At 36.5% G+C, this 23717-nt stretch overlaps 1 protein-coding gene across 1 annotated transcript in view; it reads left to right on the top strand.

Annotated features, from left to right (window-relative positions):
• LOC143440324 (sulfotransferase 2A2-like) overlaps nt 1-16205 on the top strand; it is a 31716-nt gene extending 15511 nt beyond the window's left edge. Inside the window, exons 4-6 of the mRNA XM_076926992.1 lie at nt 4650-4744; nt 11075-11252; nt 15997-16205. Coding sequence (XP_076783107.1) covers nt 4650-4744; nt 11075-11252; nt 15997-16109 — 386 coding nt within the window. The 3' untranslated portion in view covers nt 16110-16205. The remainder of the gene's footprint in view (nt 1-4649; nt 4745-11074; nt 11253-15996) is intronic.
• The last annotated feature ends 7512 nt before the right edge of the window (nt 16206-23717 follow it).

Genomic DNA, 23717 nt, shown 5'->3' with positions numbered 1-23717 from the left:
CAAGCTGGTACAACCACTCTGGAAGTCAGTCTGGTGGTTCCTCAGAAAACTGGATATAGCACTACCTGAGGACCCAGCTAAACCACTCCTGGGCATATACCCAGAAAATGCTCCAACATATAATAAAGACATATGCTCCACTATGTTCATAGTAGCCTTATTTATAATAGCCAGAAGCTGGAAAAAACAGCTGCCCTTCAACAGAGGAGTGGATACAAAAAATGTAGTACATTTACACAATGGAATATTACTCAGCTATTAAAAATAATGAATTTGAGACATTCTTAGGTAAATGAATGGAACTAAAAAATATCATCCTGAGTGAGGTAACGCAATCACAAAAGAACACACATGGTATTTACTCACTGATAAGTCGATATTAGCCCAAAAGTTTGAAACAGCTTCTCAATTTATAATGCAATCTCTTAGACTGTGTCTTTTGATAAAGGAATTGGCATTAATATGCAGTTATCATTGAAAGGTATCTATTAATTCTTGTCATTTTGATGATTTTGCCAAGTGGCACAAGCTGTTCTTTTATTTCTTATTTAATTATTGGTCTAGTTTAGTTAATGTTTGGTCTGATAAAATACTCGAACCAGAAGCAACTTAGGAGCAGTAAGTGCTTATCTGATTTACATTTTAAGTCAACAATCTACCTACAGGAGAAGTCAGGTCAGTATCTTGAGAAAGAACTGAAGTGAAACCAATTTACAAATCAGTTTAGTAATTTAATCTCTATCTCACAGTTAGTTTTCTCATACAGACCAGGTCCACGTGTTTATGCTCTGAGCCCTCTCACCTCAATGATCAATCAAAACAATCACTCAAGTAGACAGCCAAAGGCAAATCTGATGGGAGCAATCTTTTAACTGAGACCTTAAGGTGTCACTGGGATGTATCAAGTTGATTGCTGAACCTAACTCATGATGTTGTGGTTTTACAGATAAAATCATTTTCTCAATTCTATTATGTAGACCAGACCTCATGGCCATTTATTTATTTCACATATTTTTCAAAATATACAGTTTTTTATTTCTATTTCAGTCATGACAAACAGCACTGCTAGGTATAGTACTCTGACTTGTCAGTGGTGTTCTTTTCAGAACTTAAAATACAGATTTCTAGCATTCCTGCCTTTAAAAAATGTTAAGTCTGTTATTCTGAGAGGCCTTCCTTTATATTTGGATTAGTGATTCTCTCTTATTTATTTCAATAGACTTTCTTTTTTTCAGGGTCATGAGAAGGAAGAGAATGATCATGTAGGCCACTGCTTTTTGGCCTTCACCTAGATCTTTTCTCTATTATACTTCTCAGGATCCCTGAGTAAGGAATGGTGCTACTCACAATGTACATCATCCTTCTACATCATCAATTAACAATTAGGACAATGTTTTAAAGATGTATGCACAGGACAATGTTATCTACATGATTCTTCATTAAGACTGTCTTCCAGAGTATTTATGGATTGTGTCCAGTTACCTTCTTCTTTTTCCTTTAAAGATATTTTCTTTATCATTATCTGTAATATATGTGTGTGTAGTATCTGTGTGGATACACACATGTCACAGAACAGCAGTGAGAACCTGTGGCCAATGTTATGGAGTCAATCACTTCCCCATAATTTATGCAGGTTACACAGACTGAGATCTGATCATGAGGCTTATATGATAAGCACTTTTATATATTGAGCCCCTAAACAATCCCACTACTCCCTTTTGTAAATCTATTTATTTCATTTACAATTTTGTATTTGTGCTAATTCATACTTTTCATTGTTCAATATAGTTGCTCATATATATTTCTCTTCAAAATGATACCAATAGGGGATGGAGAGATTGCTCAATGGTCAATAGCACTTGCTGCTTTTTTTTAGAGGAGTAGGGACTGTTTCCCAGCACTCACAACCTGAGGAGGTCAAAACTTTTTATAACTCCAGTTTAAGAGTAACTGATATCCTCTTTTTCATTTGCAAGTATACCCACACATACTTGCAATCTCACATAACAACACATAGGCATATACAAAAATAAAAATAGAATAAACTCTTATAAATGATTTCATTAACTTCAACTTTCTAGAGCTTTCCACTTTCTCCAAATCACCATATATATAATTATAAAATGAGGCATTTCTTCCATTGACCTTCCTTATAACTGATTAAAAGACTAATGTTCTCTGAGTTCACTCAATATCTCTATGATCTGTCTTTGTATGAAATGTCTTTAAATATATCATTTAATTCTTTGATAATTCCATACATTGTATTTTTATCACATTAATTTCCTTCCTTGATTCCTCTCATATCCTCATCTGATTCCAAAATCATCTACTATGTATAGTCTTTTTTAAAGATTTATTTTTATTTTATGTCTAGGTGCCATTTATCTGTATGTTAATCTATGAACTACAATGCATGCACAGTGGCCAGAAGTACATCAGATTTTCTAGAATTGTAGTTACGGAAGATTGTGAGTCACCATGTTGGTACTGGGAACTGAACCAAGATCTTCTGTGGGAGCAACAAGTGCTCTTAATTACTGAGCTATCTCTCCAGTCCTATCCCTCTTAAAAACCACCCATTCCAATTAATTTTGCCTATACCTTTTTGGGTGTATGAACATCCAGTGTAGTTGGATAAACACTCATAAAATAAACTGACTCTTCAAGAAGCTGTCAATCACTAGAAGTTTCTCAAAGATGGCACATTATGTGCAACTGTTTGCTCCATGCTGGGACTCATTCTGGCTTAAACTTAAACACATCTGGCACATAATGTCACAACTGCTAAGTTCATATTTCCAACTGCCATGAAGTGTTCACAAAACACTGTTTTGGCAACGTCATCAAACACCTCTGCCTCTACAATATGTATCCCCATACAAAATGATCCCTGAACCCTATTTACTGCACACCACTCCAAAGTTTCTTATTGTGTGTACCTTTAAGAGTGGTGGTTCTTTGAATTAATCACTGTTCACTACATGGACAAACGTTTCTAATGGTGGATAAGAGACGAACTAAACTATAATGAAAACTCTATGAGTTGATCTCTGAAGTATTATTTTAACAATTAATCCTAAAAGTAGTCCTATACTAAAAGGGTATAGGAGTCTTTCTCACCTAGGAGTCCTCAATGGCAAATAGATCATTAGTGGGGTTTCAAGACACCCTCCACCTTCTATCCTCTAATATTAACAGGTTTTATGTTATGCAGTTTTTCTGTAGGAAACCATTGATAATATGAGCACATTTGCACAACAGCCAACTCATGTTTAGAAACAATAGTCACAGAGGACAATTTCAAAGCACACCACTGCATTATTTAGCCTTTACTTTCTACTTCCTTTTTCATGATATTTCCTGATTCTTAAGTAGGGAATGGTAGAAATTACATCAATGACTGAACACCCACTGTAATGCTGTGATCACTAATGTGTGGTCACTTATGAATCTCTGCATTAGCTAAGGCCAGCTCCAAAAAATAATTTCAAGCAAATGTAAAAAACAGCACAAATCTATGGGTATAAATACCAATATTTAGAAGGTAGTTTGACAATATGATCAATTTGTAAAATGATAGGTGAAACCCTACTTTGAAATTACTGTCTCTCCAGCCATGGGTTCATGACCAGGTTTATAGTATCAGGTATGAATTCCCTTCTGAGGATCAAGCCTCAAATTGAATCAGACATCATTTAAGTTACCCTATAACAATTGTGCCATTATTGCATTACTAGGCACATCTATCTGGTCTTGCACGTCTGTGTTGTGGCATGTGAGATCAATGCAGGATAAGAGCATTATTGGCAAAATCAGGGGCCCAAAAATTGAAAAGTAAGAAATTAAAAGTATACCTCCATAGGGAATTGCAGATATAAGTGTGCTGAGTAGAAAGATTCAGTTCAAAATCCTCTGCTTCTTATCTTCACCACTTGGCAGTGCCCTATATATTTCTCATAATCAACAGCTCTGCCTCCATTAAATGTGCTAAGGTCATTGTAAAACCTCACAAGCATTCTCTCTTTTTCTCTCTCTCTTACACACATACACACACACACACACACACACACACACGGTTGCCTTTTTCCTCTCACTCAATTTGTTGGATTGATTAATAATGATGCCATATAGCCTTGATTCATATCTCCATTAGATTTCAGACAATAGGTTGCTGTACTGATGGGAATCTTTCTTTCCAGCACCATATAAAATACTGTTCTCCCATCTCAGTCATCAAATCTTTTTATATTCCTAGTGCACCTCACCAGAAGGCAGAAATCACCTCTAGATTCCTGTATTTGTATAAAAAATTCCCCCAGTACATATTCCTGTCCTTGCAACTTGGTAGAAGGATACCTCAAAGTGTGTGTGGTAATAAGTTTGTTAATGAACTTGATTTTATCAGTACTCTATTTGTGTATTTGGCTCAAACATTATGTTTAAAGCTATCAATACAGGTAACACACCTCTGTGACAAAGACAGACACCACCTCAGAGTAAAGGGATGGAAAACAATCTTCTAAGCAAATGGTTCCTAGATTTTTCTTAGTGAAGCTTTCATGTGCTTCTTTCAGAAAAGTAAATAAAGTCAAGCAGACCTTGTGTTAAGGATTTGTAACTGATACTTTACTTCTCTTTGCATACAGTTCCATATGGATCATGGTTTGAGCATATCCGTGGCTGGCTGTCCATGAGAGAATGGGACAACTTCATGGTGCTATACTATGAAGAGATGAAAAAGGTGAGCATCAGTCTTAAGTCACCAAACAGCGAAGAACTGGAACCTAGTAATGAGTAAGGTTACTGTGAATTGTGATTTGTTTGTTTGTTCTGACATTTTAAAAAATTATTTTTATTAATTAAAACAGCTTTTAAATGTAAGCATATTTTGATCATATTCACCCTCTCCCAAGGGCTTTCCAGATCCTCTATGCCTTACCCACCAAACTCTAAAGTTTTTCCTCAAGAAAATCTAGTAAAACAAAAAGTCTCTCAAATCAATAAAATAAAGTAAAATGCAATATAAAATAATGTAATGGGTAGTTCTGTGTCAACATTTCACAAGCTAGAATCACCTTAGACTAGGGAACTTTAATTATGAAAATGCCTCCAAAAGATCAGGCTGTAGGCAAATCCATGAGGCACATTATTAATCATTGACTGAAGGGGGAGAGCCCATACCATTATAAGAGCTGCCATTCTTGTGCTCTTTAAGAATATAGGTAAATATACCATGGTAAACAAGCCAACAAACAGTATGCTTCTATTGCCTCAGCATCAGCATCAGGCACCAGGGTCCTGTGATGTTTAACTTCTTGTCCCAACTTCCTCCAATGGTGAACAATGCTGTATAAGTTTAAGCTAAATGATGTCTGTTAAAACAAAAACTATCACATAGAAGTTAGACAAGTCAAACTTACAAAAGAAAAAGAGTCAGATTGAAAGAATGATAATCAGCAACCTACTAATTCATTCATTCATTCATTCATTCATTCATTCATTCAGGAATCTCATGAAAACACTAAACTTGAGACAATGATATAGACACAGAGCATGTGGGACAGACACCCAAAAGCTCTGTCTATGCTGTTTTAATCTCCGAGCATTCATATTTTTTGGTGCTCTCAATTTTCCTTTGCTTTTACAGTCTTTCATCCTCATCTTCAGGGTCGCCTGAGCTCTGGTAGAAGGGCTTTGATAAAAATATCCATTTAGGGAGTCTCACTATCTATAATGTATGTCTTTAAGTTTTTATATTTGTCCTCATCTGCTACAAGAGGTAAACAAGGCACAGCTCTATGCATATAGCAGAATATCATTAGGAGTCATTTTATGACATTTTTCTTTTTCATTTTTAAGAGCATTATTTGGTTTTACCATAAGAACTTGGGCTATCTAGTCTTAGGTCCTTGATCAAACAAGCAGTTTAGGATATAGGCTCCATCTCATGAAATGGGATTTAAGTCAAACCAGTTATTGGTTCCCTATTCACATATGCTTTGAACCACCACTGATCTAATTTATCTTGCAAGTAGTACGCCACTATAGATAGAAGGATTAGTGTATAGCTTGGTTTTTATATTTCTCTTTGTGGAGCATACAGGGTGTCTTTCTCTATTAAAGACACTAGGATGTAAAGGTAAAGGTTCTCTGTAGGGACCAGCTTGACATCTTCACAGTCAGTAATTTGTATAGGTGTTGTCTTTAGCAATGAGGGCTTCCTGTCAGTTTGTGGAGAGCAACTTACAGTCTGGGTTTTTTAAGATAGACTCCTATGGAGTCTATTTGTCCAAAAACTGAATTAGTTGTAACACAATCCTAGTACTGGAATTTTTCATAATTCATTCTTTCTGTCTATCTTTCTTTTTTCTTTCATTCATTCTTTCTATCTTTGTGACAAAGGATAGCCATAATTTGTTGATTTCACTGTGAGTACCTTCACATATGAACAAATTTTAGAAAGTTTCCACTGTATTAGGTTTCAATACTACCCCTCAAATATGTCTTAAATTTACAAGACTCTCCCTGCACTCCCTTCCATAACCCTTTGTCCCTTCCCCTTTCCAATTTGATTCCTGCATCCTAGCCTTTGCACATCATTTTATAATTTATTCTGTAATTTAATATTTTGCTTATTATGTGCTGAGGGGAATTTCTTTTCTGGTCCAATCTACTTGGTGTTCTGAATGCTTCATGAACTTTGATAGGCATCTCTTTCTTCAGGTTAGTAATTTTTTTCTATAATGTGTTGAAAATAATTTCTGTGCCTATGACCTGGGTTTCCATTTCTTTTTCTATCCCTATTATTCATGGATCTGGTATTTTCAAAGTTGTGACCCAGATTTCCTGGATATTATGTGCCAGGAGTTTTAAACATTTAATATTTTATTTAATGTATTTATTTCTCCTACCATGTCTTCAATACTTAAATTCTCTATTCTATGTATGATACTTGTGAATGACGCTTGCCTCTGAGATACCTGTATGAGTTCCTAAAATTTTCATTTTGAGATTTCTTTCAATTTGGATTTGCTATGTTGATTTTATTTCTACCCAGAAGAAAATCAGTTTAATTTAATTTTTTCCACTGTTTCTTTGTGGTTTCATAGATTTCTTCAAGGGATATATTCATTTACTTTTAAAAGACCACTATTATATTCACAAAAGCGATTTTAAGAATTTTTCTTTTGCCTCAGCTATGCTGAAAAAGCCAGGGCTTGCTTTGTTATAGTTGCTATGCTCAAGTAGAGATATAATGTCCTGGTTGTTAATGATTGTGTATTTGCACTGGCATTTAGGCATCTTAGATTAGGAATATAATAATTCTAGGTGCTGCTATCTGGTCTTGTCTGTATTGGGTGGGAGTTTTTTGCCCTGGCTTTTGTTTCACTCTGGTTATTAGGAGAATGAGGTGGCTCCATGTACCCTGTAGCAACTAATTTAGGGTACCAGGTAATGTGTGTTTATGGGTTGTAAGACCTGAGAATTAGGAATGGAGATGGGCTGGACTCAGTAGAGGGACTATGTAAGAGGAAAGATTTCACCAGGATCTGCTAAGTCAATCTCTTGGGAATGGGGCTATATAGTGAGGAGAGGCCACAGACAAAGATTTGTAAAGTGGTGGGGATGGCACTCATGGATTGAATTTAAATAATGAACAGAGAGATGAAGATCTGAAGATGTAAAGTAATTGCTTCCCTTGTCATAACAGGCTTTGGGTTTTTCAGGAGTACATTCTGGAGTTGGGGGTCAAGGCAAAGCAATTCACCCCCCCCATTCCCCCAGCCAAAGTTTGGTGTTCTTTTGCAGAGATAAGGATGAGACTGGGTGATTTGGCTTTAAGACATGCTGGGAAAAATGAAGATATAGCTGCAGATACTCTACATGTTTTCATGACTAGTGTGGACAGTGAGTTCCCAGGGAGTGATGAACTTGGGGGCTGGGATAGTGTAGTGAGTTGAGCAAGCAATATTTGAAGGGAATTATCTTTGGATCCACTACAGAAGTGAAGTGCTGCCACAAGTTTTCTGCTGCAGAGCTAAGGATGACACTTGGGCATAGGACCTGGAAATCAGGGGAAAGTTGAAGGTGTGTTGTTAACCTACATAAAGGGATTTTAAAAGAAGAGTAATTATTAATAAAATTCAGGCCAGAGCCTGAAATATACAGAGGTAGAAGCTCACAATGAATCATTGAGCTGATCATGGGGTTCCCAATGGAGGAGTGAGAGAGAAGACTAAAAAAGCTGAAAGGGTTTTCTGCCCTGTTAGGAGAGCAACCAGAGCTCCCAGGGCCTAACCTACCAGCCTGGGAACACATAAGGAGGGGCCTATGGCCCCAGCTGTATATGTAGGGGAGGATAACAGTGTCAGGCATAGGTGGGTGAGGAAATCCTTGGTCCAGTGAAAGCTAGACACCCCAGTGTGGGGAAAATCATGGGTGGGGAAGTAAGAGTGAGAGGGTTGGTGGGGGCATATCTTCATAGAAGTAGGAGGGGGATGGGATAGGGAGTTCCTGGGTGGGTGTGGGGAAGGGATTACATCTGAAATGTAAATGAAATATCCAATAAAAACAAAACAAAACAAAAAATAAAATAAAAATTAAAGCAAAACAAAAAAAATAAAAAAGATGAAACTATGCAAAAAAAAAAAAAAATGGCCACTTAGTGTTATCTCTCAGGAAGCAGAAAGTTTACATGCAAAAAATATCTTTTATCACACTATTTTTTCCATATATAGACTCTTATTTAATCCTGATGAAATTCAATTCTCCTTAGGAAGGATCACTACTATCTCTTTGCTACACACTAGTGCATATTCCCATAGGTCACCTTTCTGAACATTTTGTCAACTTTTTGTTATTTTATTAGATATTTTGTTTATTTTCAATACACATGTCATGTCATTTCCCCATTTCCCCTCACTAGAACCACCTATCTAATCCCCCCTCCTCCTTTATGCTTTCATACCATTTAGTTTACACGCATGTATTAAGCTCAGTTCTAGGTTGAGGGTATAGCAATACAATAGATGTGAATAGTCAAAGAGCAAGCAATGCAATTAATACAAATAGTCAAAAAAGCAAGCCATTAAATGATTAAACACCATTGCATGAACACTCCCATGATGACTGTTTCCAAGGGCTTATCAAGATGACCAAACTATCTGAGCCTACTTCCCTATTCTAGCCTAAAGTCATTTTCAAGTCTGAAGCCTACTTCCTTGTTCTAGCCTAAAATTTAGAATCCTTTCTGAAATTACTTCTTTGTTCTACCCTAATATTTAGGTTTCTGCCTAAGATTACTTCTTTATTCTAGCCTAAGACTTAGATCACTACCTGAAATTACTTCTTTGTTCTAGCCTAATGTCAGATTTCTGCCTGAAGCCTACTATTTTGTCTTTGGCCAATGTCATATTTTTGCCAAGTAGTCCATTTCCTTGTCCTTGACCCTTGTCAGATTCTTGCCAAAGATCCCCAGAGACTCTCTGCCTCTCCCCTTTTTATTTCATTAACCAGATTGAGCCTGTCTTAGGTCATTAAGACAAGAATGCTTTCCTTACCCATAGTGGAATAAGCATTATACAAACAAGGCATTTCTGACTTAGGATGGTAAGGCTCTGCAGAATCTTACCCATCCTTGGCTTGCCAGGTTATTAATTAATAACACTGTCTGGGGGTATATTTTCAGGTTCAAGCCATGTTCTTGGCTGCCAAGATGTTGATGTTGTTAAAGACAAGCTTTAACATGATGGGCAGAAATAAAAGCATTCCCAGGACAAAAAGGGCTAACATGATCAAGCTATATATGCCATTCTTGAATCTTGACAAAAATAGAAATACTGACCTCAAGCCATGGGTAATTTTATCTGTAGTATAAACCACATCAATGTTCAGCAGAGCAGCATTCTTGAAATTCATAAGCTCACTATATATCATTAATACATCCAGAGAGGTTTTAGAATTATGCCAAATACATTGCAACTTATTCCTAATTATAATGACTACCACTGTAAATTTTAGAACTAACATGAATCCAATGGTATTTGGCATGACACTCTAAATGGCTCCTTATCCTTAAATTTTGAACATTCTACCTGTAATTTGAATAGGATAAAGAGCATCAATCTGTTCTTCCAAATGCCTATCTACATCCTTTGAATATTCCACACATTAGTGACATTTTTTGCAAAATGATTAACAAAAGCAGCTGTCTTAACTTCTTGTGTCACAGAAATTGCAGAAGCAGTGGTGCTAGCAATTAATGTAATTAAAGCTGTTATACCAGCAATAATCAAGCCTACAACCCTCTTGCTTCTGCTTAAATCCTAACTCATTTCTTCCAGTACATGCAAGCTATTTTTAAAATACCAAGATTCTGTCATATACTCAGGGCACTAAACAAAAGCAGTATGACAGACCTCCATACCTGACATGCTGGATTTCAAAACACAAACACAATTAGAAGGTTTCTAATCAATGCAATGTACATTAAATACTGTAAAAGAAACAAAAGTAATTTTAACTTGACAATTAAAAGAGCCTTAACACATTTGCTAACAACTGTTTGAAATCCTGATCCTGCTCAACTTTATCTCTTGCTAAAATAACATTATAGAGAACTGCAGCTAATTTCCATACATGTCTCTGAAAATGTCCAGAACCAGACTTCCAAATGAAGACTGTTATTTCCAATGTTGTATTTATTTCTAAACCAATACATGATTGAGTCTGAATAACTGTTCTCATTTAAGAACAATACAAGAGTCATTATAACTTCTCTTTTTGATTCTCTGTTCCACAAGGTCTAAGAAATTGAGGCAAGGCAGCTTGTCCCATCATATATATATATATATATATATATATATATATATATATATATATATATATATATATAGTCATTCTTGCCTTTGTTCCACTGTCTTTTTTTCTAAACTCAATTCATGCTCTCTCATTTGCTGATTCTCTTTCTTCACATCTCTTTTCTTGTCCCCCATCCACAGATGCCTTCTTTGCATCTGTTCTCTCAGAGCTCTCTGTTTATCTCCCTCATTTCTGTTTCTTCTTCTTATAGGATACAAAGGGAACAATAAAGAAGATCTGTGAGTTCCTAGAGAAAAAATTAGGGCCAGATGAGCTGGATCTGGTCCTCAAGTACAGCTCCTTTCAAGTGATGAAAGAAAACAACATGTCCAATTTTAGTCTCATTGAAAAAGATTTGTTTCCTAATGGCATAGACCTCATGCGAAAAGGTAAAGAGACTGTCTAGCTTCAGAATATGTCAGAACATGTTAAGGGCTTGTTGTGCCAATGAATTTCTAAAAAATTGTTGGGAACGTATTGATAGTCACTGCTTATCACTGATAGCTTCTTACAGACAGTATAGGGTAATGGTTAATGGAGAAGATATGGACTTCAGATACTCTGAAATGTTGATTTATTATGGGAGATGATCTTGGGATTGGAGATGGTCATGTTCAATAACATCAATGAAAAAAATGAGAAAGTAGTCATGTTTGTATGAGGCTTTGAAAAGTTTCCTGTATCATAATCCTCAACTCTAAAACATAAAAATAATGTAGACCAAAGATATATCTGAGATAAATATAGAATCACAAAAATTATATTAACTTCTGGAAAAGATGTTGAGCAGGTCAAGATTGCTGCCCAATACTATGCCAAGAGTAGACCCAAAAAGGACTATGACAATTATCCAGGGTTAAAATCTGATGGTACTTACCAACATATGTTTAGATTACTTTAGGTTCATGATCCTTCTCTTCTTTCTCAATTGTCTCTCACGGAAAGTGGATTTTTAGTTCTCTCTATTTCTGTGCCACCTATCTACGCTGGGACCAGATTTTGTGTGTGGTTTCATAGCTGTGCAGCTAAGCAGTGATTTTTCCAAAATGAATCAGATCTTGAGCTTTTCCCATACCTGATTAGGTAATGATAGGTAAGATGGAACTCAGAGTAGAAGAAAAAAGGTGTGAAGAATCAAATATTTAGGCTCCTGTCAGCATGCATTTCTGTGCATCCACAACAGTGTTTGCATATGGTAGTTGTATTTGGGAGGGAACTCCAGGTGGAGTAGTCTCTGGATGGTCCCTCCCCCAGTTTCTGCCCCACATCTCTTGTATTGCTAGACTCTCAAACTAGAACTGACCTTATTATATGCATGTAATTAAAATGGTATAAAAAGGGAGGGGTGGGTTAGAGGTTTATAGAAAGGGTAAATGGTGGAAGGGAATGACATCTGAAATGTAAATTAAAAATATTCAATAAAAATTCAGATATTTAACAATGACTAAATGCATTGATACAAATAAAGGAAGTAAAAACTTGTGGGTTTAATTTTCTTCTACCCATAATTTAAGTGAATCAGCCTTTACCTTCATTCCTCCTCTCTAGTGTGTGCAATTTGAATACTAACAAATTAAGGATATTAAGAGATTTCATGGGTAAAATGAAGTCAAATTAATTATCAGATTGTATTTAATCCTATACTCCTAGTATCCTCATAATAGGAAATTTTGAATCAGATTTAAGCATAGTAATATGTCACCACTCACCACAAAAAAAACTGGTATCTATTCACTAAAGATCAAATCCTCTGGAAGCATACACTGCTGTTGCCATATGCCCTCAGACTCCTGGACTCCATACTCTGTGGGGACATATTTCTCTGCACTAGAACTGAAGGTCTCACCTAAAAGAAGTGGTCTTTCTTTAGATTTCCTGAAAGTTTTGAGAATTTGGCAAAGGTAAAACAGTATGTGAACATAAAAGTCTGTTATTAAATACCTAAAGGAATGGAGAAGTTCTGTTAATAGCAAATGGATAAGGAAACTTACAAGTAAAAGCTTTAGCAGAGATACATCAGAGCATATGGAATAGAATTTAAGACAAAATTCTATGAAGGACAATTGTTGTTTCTACTTGTACTGGAAGATTCTTCTAATTTGAGAACACACTTGGATTTAATCTCTTCCAAATGCACATATTATCTGTCATGTAGCATAGATGATAGGAAGAATATATGCATACATATGTGCATACATAAATACATATGAACAGTAATTATAATATAGTTCTGTGAAAATACTTGATCAGACTCCATTAAGTCTTTTGTAATTTAAGTATCCTAGTGATTATATATAGCATATGTTTTGTTTTTTTTGTTTTTTTGGGTATTTTTTTGCATTTGAACACAACTTTTGTTTTTGGAAATTATTTTTCTTTTCTTTCTTTCTGTCCTTTTGTTTTGTTTTGTTTTTTTTCAAGACAGGTTTTCTCTGTGTAGCCCCGACTGTCCTGGAACTCATTCTGTAGACCAGGATGGCCTCAAACTCAGAAATCTGTCTCCCAAGTGCTGGGATTAAAAGCATGTGCCACCACTGCTCGGCGGGATTATTTTTCTTATACTAGTGAGGCACATAGATAGTAATCCATGTACCTCTGAAAACCAGGTCACTGATGTAGGACACAAACTTTATTACCCAATTGTTTCACTAATTCATCATAGAGGTTGATGAAATGGATATGTTTGGAAACCATTTTGAAAAAGAAAAGTATATAAAGATAATATTTGCCTTTTCAATTCCTATATCAGGTTGATTATTTTTGAATTATTAAAGTATGTGCAAATGAAAGATTAATTCTACAACCAATTTTATTAATTACAATTAGATAAGCTAAGTTACTAAACCATAAAATGTTAAAAAGCTGCACTAAGTGGTAGAATTGCCTTAGCCAGGAGGAATTCACTAGCCCTATTTTCCTGTATCCTTTAAATGTTCTTCTTCTTGAGACACGAGTAAAATATCTTTTATTGTTTCTGAAGACCTACATTGTCAACTTTACCTGGGAGAATCAATCACTCAACTTGGTGAGATGATTCTTGTTTTAACCTCCAAGCAATAATTTTGCACATGCAATTGTAGTCATTGTAATTCCAAATTTAGACACTGAGGGAACTCCAGACTAGAGAGATGATAACCCTCATTCAGCCTCTTTTTGTCTGACAAAGTAAAGGCAGCACCACAATCAAGACATGTGCAGAAAATATCTTCTGACAAACCTAAAAAGTCATGGCCTTGAACACTTAACAGTGTATGTTTACTGGACACAGTACTTGGGCCAGTAATAATTTTTACTAGTAGCATCAGAAGACATTAATCACACACAGAAAGGGAAGATGACCTAAGGACAAAAAAAGTAGCCTACCATCTGCAGGCCAAATAAAAAAGCCTCCAAAGTTTTCCAATGATCCTGATGTGACATGTGCAGCCTTCAGACCTATGAGTAAGTTCCTTATCAGGAACTATTATTAGAATTATTCTGCCATCTGACACACAGGAGTTTGGGGAGATCTTTAGAAAGAATAAAAAGAAATGTACATCTGTAATTTACACAGGATTTTGATATAATTAAACTTAGAACTCAATGTGTGTACCTTCCAAGATGTGGTTTTTCTCAGATGGACTGATTTATTATATTGGGAAGCCATATTGAATTTGTTGAGGTTCTTGAAGTTTAACATCTATCTAGATTGGCTTATCAGGATCCAGGCATGCTGTGGAAAACAATTAAAAAACATGTTGTAATAATGAAACAATAAGGAATGTGAGAGTAGCAATGGATACTGATAGGTACCTATCTTATTAGATGACACATTTATTTTCATATCAATTAATGGTATATTAATTGAATATGCTATATCAGTAGTTTACATTTTTATGAATTCTTTATATTTTTTTAATACAGTGCATTGGGGTATTAAAATTAACTTATGTGATGATATAGAAAGAAAGTGACATAATAAAAAAGCATGACTTCTATTGTCAATCTTTTTTGATTCAAATCAATATTTATCATTATCACACTCGGTAATATCTCATAGACTAATTTTTCCTCATCAGCTAAATAGGAGGACTACTTATATCTTTTTCATATATTCATAGATTCATTAAAAATCCACACTGAGTATGTCCTATACGTTTGGCACTCTTCTAAAAATGAACTATATCATAATTTAAGAAACTGTTTTCAAATATATTAAGATACATATTCTTTGTGTAGAAAAAGCATGAAATGCACAGAACACATGACAGTGCCACAGCTAGGAAATAATGCAAGGTTTGGGGCTGCTGGATTATAGAGAAAAGATAAAAAGAGAAGTTTACACTGTCATTAATAAGGAGAAAAAAAAGTAAGATATAATTATATGAAAGAAACTTGCCCTTTGAGGTAAAGGAGGACACAACACAGCATGAGATGTTGGACAATTTCTAAGGCTAAAACTGAAGACCTTCTGGAATTGATTGGTGAAACCAATGTATGGTTAGAAGAGACAGTGTCATAAAGGACAGGGGCTAAAATTATACAAGTCTTCTTGCATCACAAAACACCATGGCTCTGTGAAACAGAAGTCTTGTGATATTCTCAGCTGGAGTGGCTGTCTGAATCTCATGGTAAAATAAAGACATCTGAAATGCTCCTCATAATTGTGTGTATCTGTAGCACTCATGTGAACCTACACACAAAAAATTTTAAAACCATTTTAAGATATTATTTAAACATTTCTTGCATGTTCTGAAGAACTTCTATAAGTAAATACTAAAATATACACAGAACAATTGAAGCCTGTATGGGATCACTGAGATGATCAACACTGTTGAGTAGGTTAGTGTCATGGAAACAGGTTTGGTGAGAAGCAGGAATAATCTGGATATATAAAAATGTCAAGCCAGTGTTACTCCTGTTAGATTGTCTAGCATATAGTTTGGGAGAGAAAAAGTGGAACATAATTTTCATAGATAGAGAAGTCTGTATATATGATTTCAGTGCTTAAAAAGGTTTCTACAGAAAATGGTAGTTCACTTTATTAAATGTGTGGTCTTTATCATACAGATGGGAAGAGCACATGATGGGAAGAGCTTGAGCAGTGTCAAGATGATTATTAATCCACCTATGTATCTGCTTCACATTTTGCAGGCACAACTGGTGACTGGAAGAATCACTTCACAGTAGCCCAAGCTGAAGCCTTCAATAAAGTATTCCAGGATAAAATGGCCGGTTTCCCTCCAGGGATGTTCCCATGGGAATAAGTTTTCAAAATTTTAAATATTATATAAACACTGATGTTTATGTTGTTCTATATGTGAATAACTGAATGTGGTCATAGAATAAATCCTGTTGTGGAATTGTGAAGGTGATTTTTTAAAAGATAGTGTTACTAATACTAGTAGTAGCAACAGTAGTGGTGGTGGTAGTATGTATACTTTTGTTTGTAGTGCCTTCAGAGGTGAGAAGAGTGTATTGGTTCCAAGGAACCTGAAGTTGCATATAGCTGTAAAGTTCTTGCTTTGTGTTCTAGGAAATGATCTCAAGCCCTCTGACTATGCAAAACATTACTACTAATATCTCTCTATCTTTGACAGTCATCTCTTCAGTCTAGAATCATGGAGTCTTGAGTCATCAAATATTTGCTACTTTGATTGCTATTTTGTTGTGTATTATCAGCAAATTACAATTCACTTCATAGAATTTCAACTTGAAATCATTTCATTTTTATTTTAAAAAGTCATTTATTTGGGGTTATATTTACTGAGTTTAGACATGACAAAGGTTTCTAAGTGTAATGTTATGGAAATTAAACAAGTATTATTCAGTATTTATGTATTTATCATTCTATGCATGAATTCTAGCTTAATTATTTGCTGAAGAATCATGTATGTATAGTCTTAAATTTTATCTTTTTTTTCTTTTTTCATTTATTTATTTATTCACTTTACATCCTGGGTCCACCTGCCTCCCTCCTCTCTTCTCAATCCCATACTCACAACATCCTCCCTCCATGTCCACTCCTCTTCTCCTTAAGGAAAGGGGATCCATCCCATGCTGGAGGGCAAGCTAGCTGTTATGGAAATGTCCTAGAAGCAAGTTTTTAGAGGAAACATCTTAGATGTACTTGAGGTAGAATCAAGCAATAAGGTGGAATAAAAGGTCACAAAATCTCAGCATCCCAGACAGTGAAACTTGGCAGGCCTTTCTTCCTCTTCCTTCATTCTGCAATATATAAACCTTACAAGCAACACATATATCTACCAGATATATACATCACCACACATACATCACCTATCCTGTTGATCTTGCAAGTCTCCTTCTAGTCTGTAGCCAAGTTATTTAGGATGTATTCCTTTGTCATCTTTAACTTTTATCAATTTGGGAGGAACCCATAGTTTTTCTTTTTCTGTGGAAATATAGGCATAACACCTCCCCCAGCATAACATATTTCTCATTTTCCATTCTGATGTCAGAATATCCTTAAAATAAACACTCTAGTTTAGTTTAGCAGTTTTTCTATATTCCAATGTCTTTTAGCAGCCATAGTTTTATATTAGCATTTAAAAATGTAAGGTTAATAAAGCACTATGTAATCTATCTCTGGGGTATTTGTTGCCCTCTTTTGCCTGTTAAGCATCTCCTTTAAATTCAATTAAATATCTCTTCAAATGAGTGCCCTGTAGGAATATGTGATATTACTGTAACATGGCTTATCTTATAATGTTTCATCTTATTAGAGACATATGTCCAACTGTTGTCTATTTTAATTTATATTGGTATTCCCATAATGGGCATAACTACTAACAAATGTGTAATATCAGAATCAGCCTTTCCTGAAGCTAAGGCAGTTGTTCATTGAAATCCTGAATAAGTGCCTATATTATGATGCACATATTTCAGTCATCAAACTCTGTAAAATGCAACATAAACCTTTGCCAAATTTCATTTCTTCAGATACCTTTAAGATTACTTCCTATAGGTAATGGAATTTAATGAGCATATAGAATGAACAATTAAGCCAGTGCTTCACAATTTCTTTGGATTGTTGTCAAGTGATAGAGAATTCTTTCTTTAAGCCTTTACTGTTACCATAGTGTTTTTATGGAATTCTTAATCTTCTCATAAACTTCCTATCAATAGCTGGTCAATTTCATTATCACTTTGTGCCAGAGAACCTTGAAGACCTGTATGGGGTCTTATGTGTGCTAGATATAGTGAATGACTTCTATTTCTGATCATTTGTTATAGCTTAGTAAACAGTGAAGTCAATTCAGACCCATCCTGCATAAGTTCAGCAGTCTCTACGTGTAAAACAACCCTTTCTGCATATTAAGAGTCAGTTACTATATTAAGAGACTCTTGAAAATCTGACAGCATCATGAGTATTGTATATAATTCAAATTTTTGAACCAACTTATAGGGACTCTCAGCCAACTTACTTACATCTTCTAATTTATATCTTTTTTTATTTATTAGCATCAGTGTAAAATGTAGGGGCTCCAGAAATTGGAATTCTTTCTGCTATACAAGGAAGAATCCAATTAGCTCTTTTATGAACTGAATTCACTTGTTTTTAAACTATCTATTGTTAAACTCACCAGAGAAATTACTTCAAGTTCTTTGTCAATGTTCATCTTGTGCCCATAATGAGGCAATTTCTGTGTTAGTAAAAGGTAACCACAATTTCGGCTGGATCCATTCCAGCTAATTGTCGAAGTCTCATTTTATTCCTTTACTCTCAATTTTATAGATCTTCTCTATGTAGGTTTTAAATATCTTACTCTGTTTATAAGCTAAAAGTATCTATTCTAAGACATAATCTCCCTCTATATGAAAATTCTTGTAGGGGAATGAGTAGAAGATATGATAACTAAGAGGTAGGAAATTTTTGGATTAATACAATCTAGATGTGTATCCTGTACTTTCCTTTATAGCAGAGGCTGATAATTTTTGGGTGTTATTTAAATCTTTATCACCTTGTAAGGTATGAACTAAACTGTGCAGTTCTTGAATATCCAGGACAATTGGAGGCCACACCCAGTTAATATTTCTCAGTAACTTCTGAAAATCATTAAGTGTTTTTAATTGGTTTCTTTTGAAGAGTCTTGAAGTGTTCTCTTACCCATCATTGACTATCTGGCTTAGCATGTAAGTTAGGAAATAATCCTCATTAGTCTTGATGACAGAGGTTTTATAATCCTCCACTTCCAGCCTGTAATAATGGTCCTGTATGGGTTTCATTTGAATAGCATCTATCTGTTGTCATACAAAAGCCATCAGTTTGTTGAACAGCATGAACCCAAAAGACAAGAGACTTAACAATGCCTGAATAGTCAGTATAACAGCAACTGAAAGGGTTAAAAGTTTTCAAACTCTCTTAACAGGCTGGGCAGAGCCAAGAGTGCAGGTCAGCTTGGTCATGAGCCCTGTGTTTCAGGAACTTGGCTGACCACAAGATAGATGGCTGATTACGTACAGGCTCATTAGTCTATACAAAATGTTTCCCATGACTCTTCCTTGTACCCTGTCACAAACTGAATAATTGGCTGGGACTTTCCACAGGTACTCTCCAATATCCCTCCTTTACTCCCCCTGGGTTGTGGTTTCCCCCCTGAGTTGTGGGTTTTGGCTTTAAATTCTCTCTGTCTCCAAGGCCCCAGGGTCAGACCCCACTACCCTGCATGGGTCATGGGTGTTGACCTCAGTATACTGATTAAAATATACCTCTTGCTGATTACATCAAGTTTGGTGTCTTGTGAGTTAATGGGTGGCCATGAATTCTCCCGAGGTTTGGGTGAGGTCCTCCCTTCATGGGGGCCTTACATTTTTGGTTCCCTGACTGGGAAACTGCGACCACCCTAATCTCCAAGAACCCACTTGGAGATAAGATTTCACCTTCAGTTTTCTGTCTGGTTGCTATGTGGCCATCTGTCTAAATTATTTGGTTTCTTATGTGGCTGTCTGTATAAATTGTTTGGTTTCTGAAAAGTGCACTTTGGTTTTGGTCTGCAGTTGTTTCTGTGTGAAGAGACAATAAACCATTTTATGGTTTCTTATGTGGCTGTCTATATAAATTGTTTGGTTTCTGAAAAGTGCACTTTGGTTTTGGTCTACAGTTGTTTCTCTCTGAAGAGACAATAAACCATTTTTTGTCTCAGGAGGAGACAAATGGGTGACTGGCAGAGTCACCAGCTGCTGCGCCCTGAGAGATGTCTCAGGAAGATAGGGACCCCCAGAGACATCTGAGAGGTTTTCTTTTAGATGCCAGGGAGGACGTGGAATCCCTCTGGCTGGCACTCGCGATTGAGACAGGTTTTTTGTTAGTCTTTTTGTATATAAGTTTTGTCTGGGTTTTGCATTACTTGTGACAATGGAACAGACTGTGACTAAAGTTTAACCTTAGACTATCAAACTGAAGTTAAAAGCAGAACACATAACTTATCAATTGAGATAAAAAAAAAAAGACTGTGACAGACTTTTTGTGCCTTAAGAGTGGCCGACATTTGATGTTGACTGGCTGCCAGAAGAGACCTTTGACTAGACTATTATTTTTAAAGTTAAAGCTATATTTTTTTCAGGAAGGACTGGGGTCACATCCCAATCAACAGCCATACATTACTGTGTGGCAGGACCTGATCTAGGATCCACCACCATGGGTGAGAAAGAGGAAGCCAGGCTCCTGAGCCCTGCCCCCCCACTGTACTAGGCACAGACCAAACTAGAAGATTAATCACCCTTTCTATTCAGATAACCCTGCCAGTCTGACCAGACTGGAAGAGTCTTTAATGTTTTTCCACCAGCCTACCTGAGATAATTGCCAGCAACTTTTACAGGTTCTCTTTACCACAGAAGAATGAGAAAGGATCCTGTTAGAAGCCCCACTTAACCGACCAAACTGGGACATTGCTACAGGTAAGGAGCAGCTGACAGTTTACCCCGCCAGGCTCTGGTGACAGGTAAGAAGTTACAACAAATAGAGAGATTACAAGACTATACACTTCAGGATTTAGTTAAAGAGACAGAAAAATATATTACAAAAGAGAGACTGAAGACTAGAATACTGGCTGCATTTGTAAGAGATAGAGAGTTAGAAAAGACAGGGCCTGGACAAGAGAAAACTGAGACCATAGTCATAGGGGCAACTGGGCAGAAACAATATTCTTAGACTACTTCATGAACTGTTGATCTGGCGAAAGGACAAGTGTCTCATTCTGGTTATTCCTGAGTGCCCTATGCCTTTGTTGGGGAGAGACAAAGTTAAAGTTTTGCAGACAAGACCAGGGGTATCTTGAGAGAACCCCCACCTCTATGATATTGGCCTTAAAACTAGAGGATAAGTAATGGCTTCATGATCTTCAAAAACTGCAAGAAGCCTCCCTGATATTAGTAAATGGTTAACAGAATTTCCAAAAGCTTGGACTGAAACCAGCATCTCTTCAATTGGAGTGCAAAAGTACCCAATGAGTTTTGAAGCCAGAAAAAAAAAAATTAGACTTCACATTCAATACTGTTACAATAGGACATTCTGGATCCTTGCCAGTCACCATGGAACACCCCCTGCCACTGGTAAAGAAGTCAGGCACTACATTTGATTACACTTAAAGGTCTACAAAGAACTAAGACAAATGAGAGAGTTCCTAGACACTGCTGGCTTTTGACCTAGTTGCCAGCGGATAGCCTACTTGTCTGAAATCCATTGATACTGTGGCCTTGCTTAAATTGACTCTGAGACAACAGACAACTGATGTGGGACCCCACTCCCTTGAGAACATTATCCAGCAGCCACCTGACTGATAGATGTCTAATGCCCACATGAAAGGATGATCTTTGCTTCCCCAGCCATCCGGAACCACCTTACTGCCTGAGACTGATGATTTCTCCCTCATTCATTGCTATATTAAAATTCTGGCAGAAGACCAACCTTGACCAGGAAGTCCAAACTGGTATACAGACGGGAGCAGCTTTGTGATCGAAGGTAAACTGATGGCAGGGGCAGCAGTGGTAGATAAAAAACAAGTGATTTGTGCCAGCAGCCTGCCAGAAAAAAAAACACATAGCAGGTATGCTTTTGCCACTGCCCATATTTGCAGGACAATGTACAGACATAGGGGCCTGCTAAAAAGTCATTGTCCTGGACATAAGAAAATCCAAGATACTGTTGCTAAAAGAAATCAGATGGCAGATTTGACTGCTCAAAAAGCTGCTCAAAGAGCTATGGTCCTGACTGTTAAAAGTCTTAGAAAATATCTTGATGTCCATGTTAAAAATAGTCTTTCCACAGAGAGAAAGATGAAGATATATGACCAATTTACATTATTTAGCTCACCTAGGAGCTAAACATCTGAAGAACTTGGTAAAGTCCTCCCAATTTTATGTGGTGAACTTATCTGCTGTAGCTGAAACAGTAATAAAAAACACTTTGAGGCCTGTGCCCTGACTAAAGCTGGATATTCAAGATGTCCCCCAAGAAGAAGACTTCAAAGAGACAGAGCTGGGGCCTACTGAGAAGTGGACTTCACGGAAGTCAAACCTGCTACATGTGATGACAAATATTTGTTAGTCTTTATAGATAATTTTTCAGGCTGGATAAAAGCTTTTCCTACAAAGACTGAGATTGCCAATGTGGTGACTAAGAAGATCTTAGAAGAGAACTTGCCCAGGTTTGAAATACCCAAGATGATTGGCTCTGACAATAGACCTGCCTTTGTTGCCCAGGTAAGTCAGGGACTGGCCACCTAGCTAGAAATTAATTATAAATTACATTGTGCTTACAGAACCCAGGGCTTAGGACAGGTTAAAAAGATAAAATTAGCCTTAGATACTGGTGGGAGATGACTGGACAGCCCTTCCTTTTGCCTTGTTCCAGGTTATGATTTAAGCTAACACCATATAAGATTTTATGTGTGTAGGGGTCTCTACCACTTACTGAGATAAATAAAATATATGATTCTGATGTTGTTCTTCCTAAGTCTCTGTTTGCCCACATGAAAACACTTGAGGTGGTCCGACGTAAGGTCTGGGAGCAGTTAAAAGAAGCTTATGAGACTAGAGACCTGAGTATGCCTCATCAGTTCCAGGTTGGAGATGCTGTTCTCATCTGTTACCACCAGGTCGAGAACCTTGAACCTCACTAAAAAAGACCACACCTGGTGCTCCTGACCACCCCCACAGTGATGAAAGTCCGAAGACATCTCTAAATAAATTAGTTACCTTTGTTAAAAAAAAAAGTGCTGTTCAGATTTTGATGTTATGCCAAGTTTTATGATTAAAACTCTTACATCAGAAGAAATGGGGAAATGAAAGGGTTAAAATTTTTCAAAATCTCCTAACAGTCTGGGCAGAACCAAGCATGTAGGTCAGCTTGGTTGTGAGCTCTGTGTTTCAGTAACTTGGCTGACCACAAGATACATGGCTGATTATGTACAGGCTCTTAGAAAATAGTCTATACAAAATGTTCTCTATGACTCTACCTTGTACCCTGTCACAAACTGAATAATGGGCTGGGACTTTCCACAGGTACTCTCTAATAGCCCTCCTTTACTCCCCCTGGGTTGTGGTTTCCCCCCTGAGTTGTGGGTTTTGGTGTTAAATTCGCTCTGTCTCCAAGGCCCCGGGGTCAGACCCCACTATCCCTGCATGGGTCATGGGTGTTGACCTCAGTATACTGATTAAAATGTACCTCTTGTTGATTACATCAAGTTTGGTGTCTTGTGAGTTAATGGTTGGCTGTGGATTCCCAAGGCTTGGGTGAGGTCCTCCCTTCATGGGGGCCTTACACAACACTCTTTTTTAAAGGCAACACATAATATTATCAGAGAAGTAAAAAGTATAAGCCTCTTCTGTTACAAATGTGTTATAGCAGAATCTAA

Source organism: Arvicanthis niloticus, chromosome 29 (assembly GCF_011762505.2).
Source record: "Arvicanthis niloticus isolate mArvNil1 chromosome 29, mArvNil1.pat.X, whole genome shotgun sequence".
Classification (NCBI taxonomy): domain Eukaryota; kingdom Metazoa; phylum Chordata; class Mammalia; order Rodentia; family Muridae; genus Arvicanthis; species Arvicanthis niloticus.
Note: the sequence above shows the minus strand (reverse complement) of the source record. Positions and strands in the feature narration are given on the sequence as shown.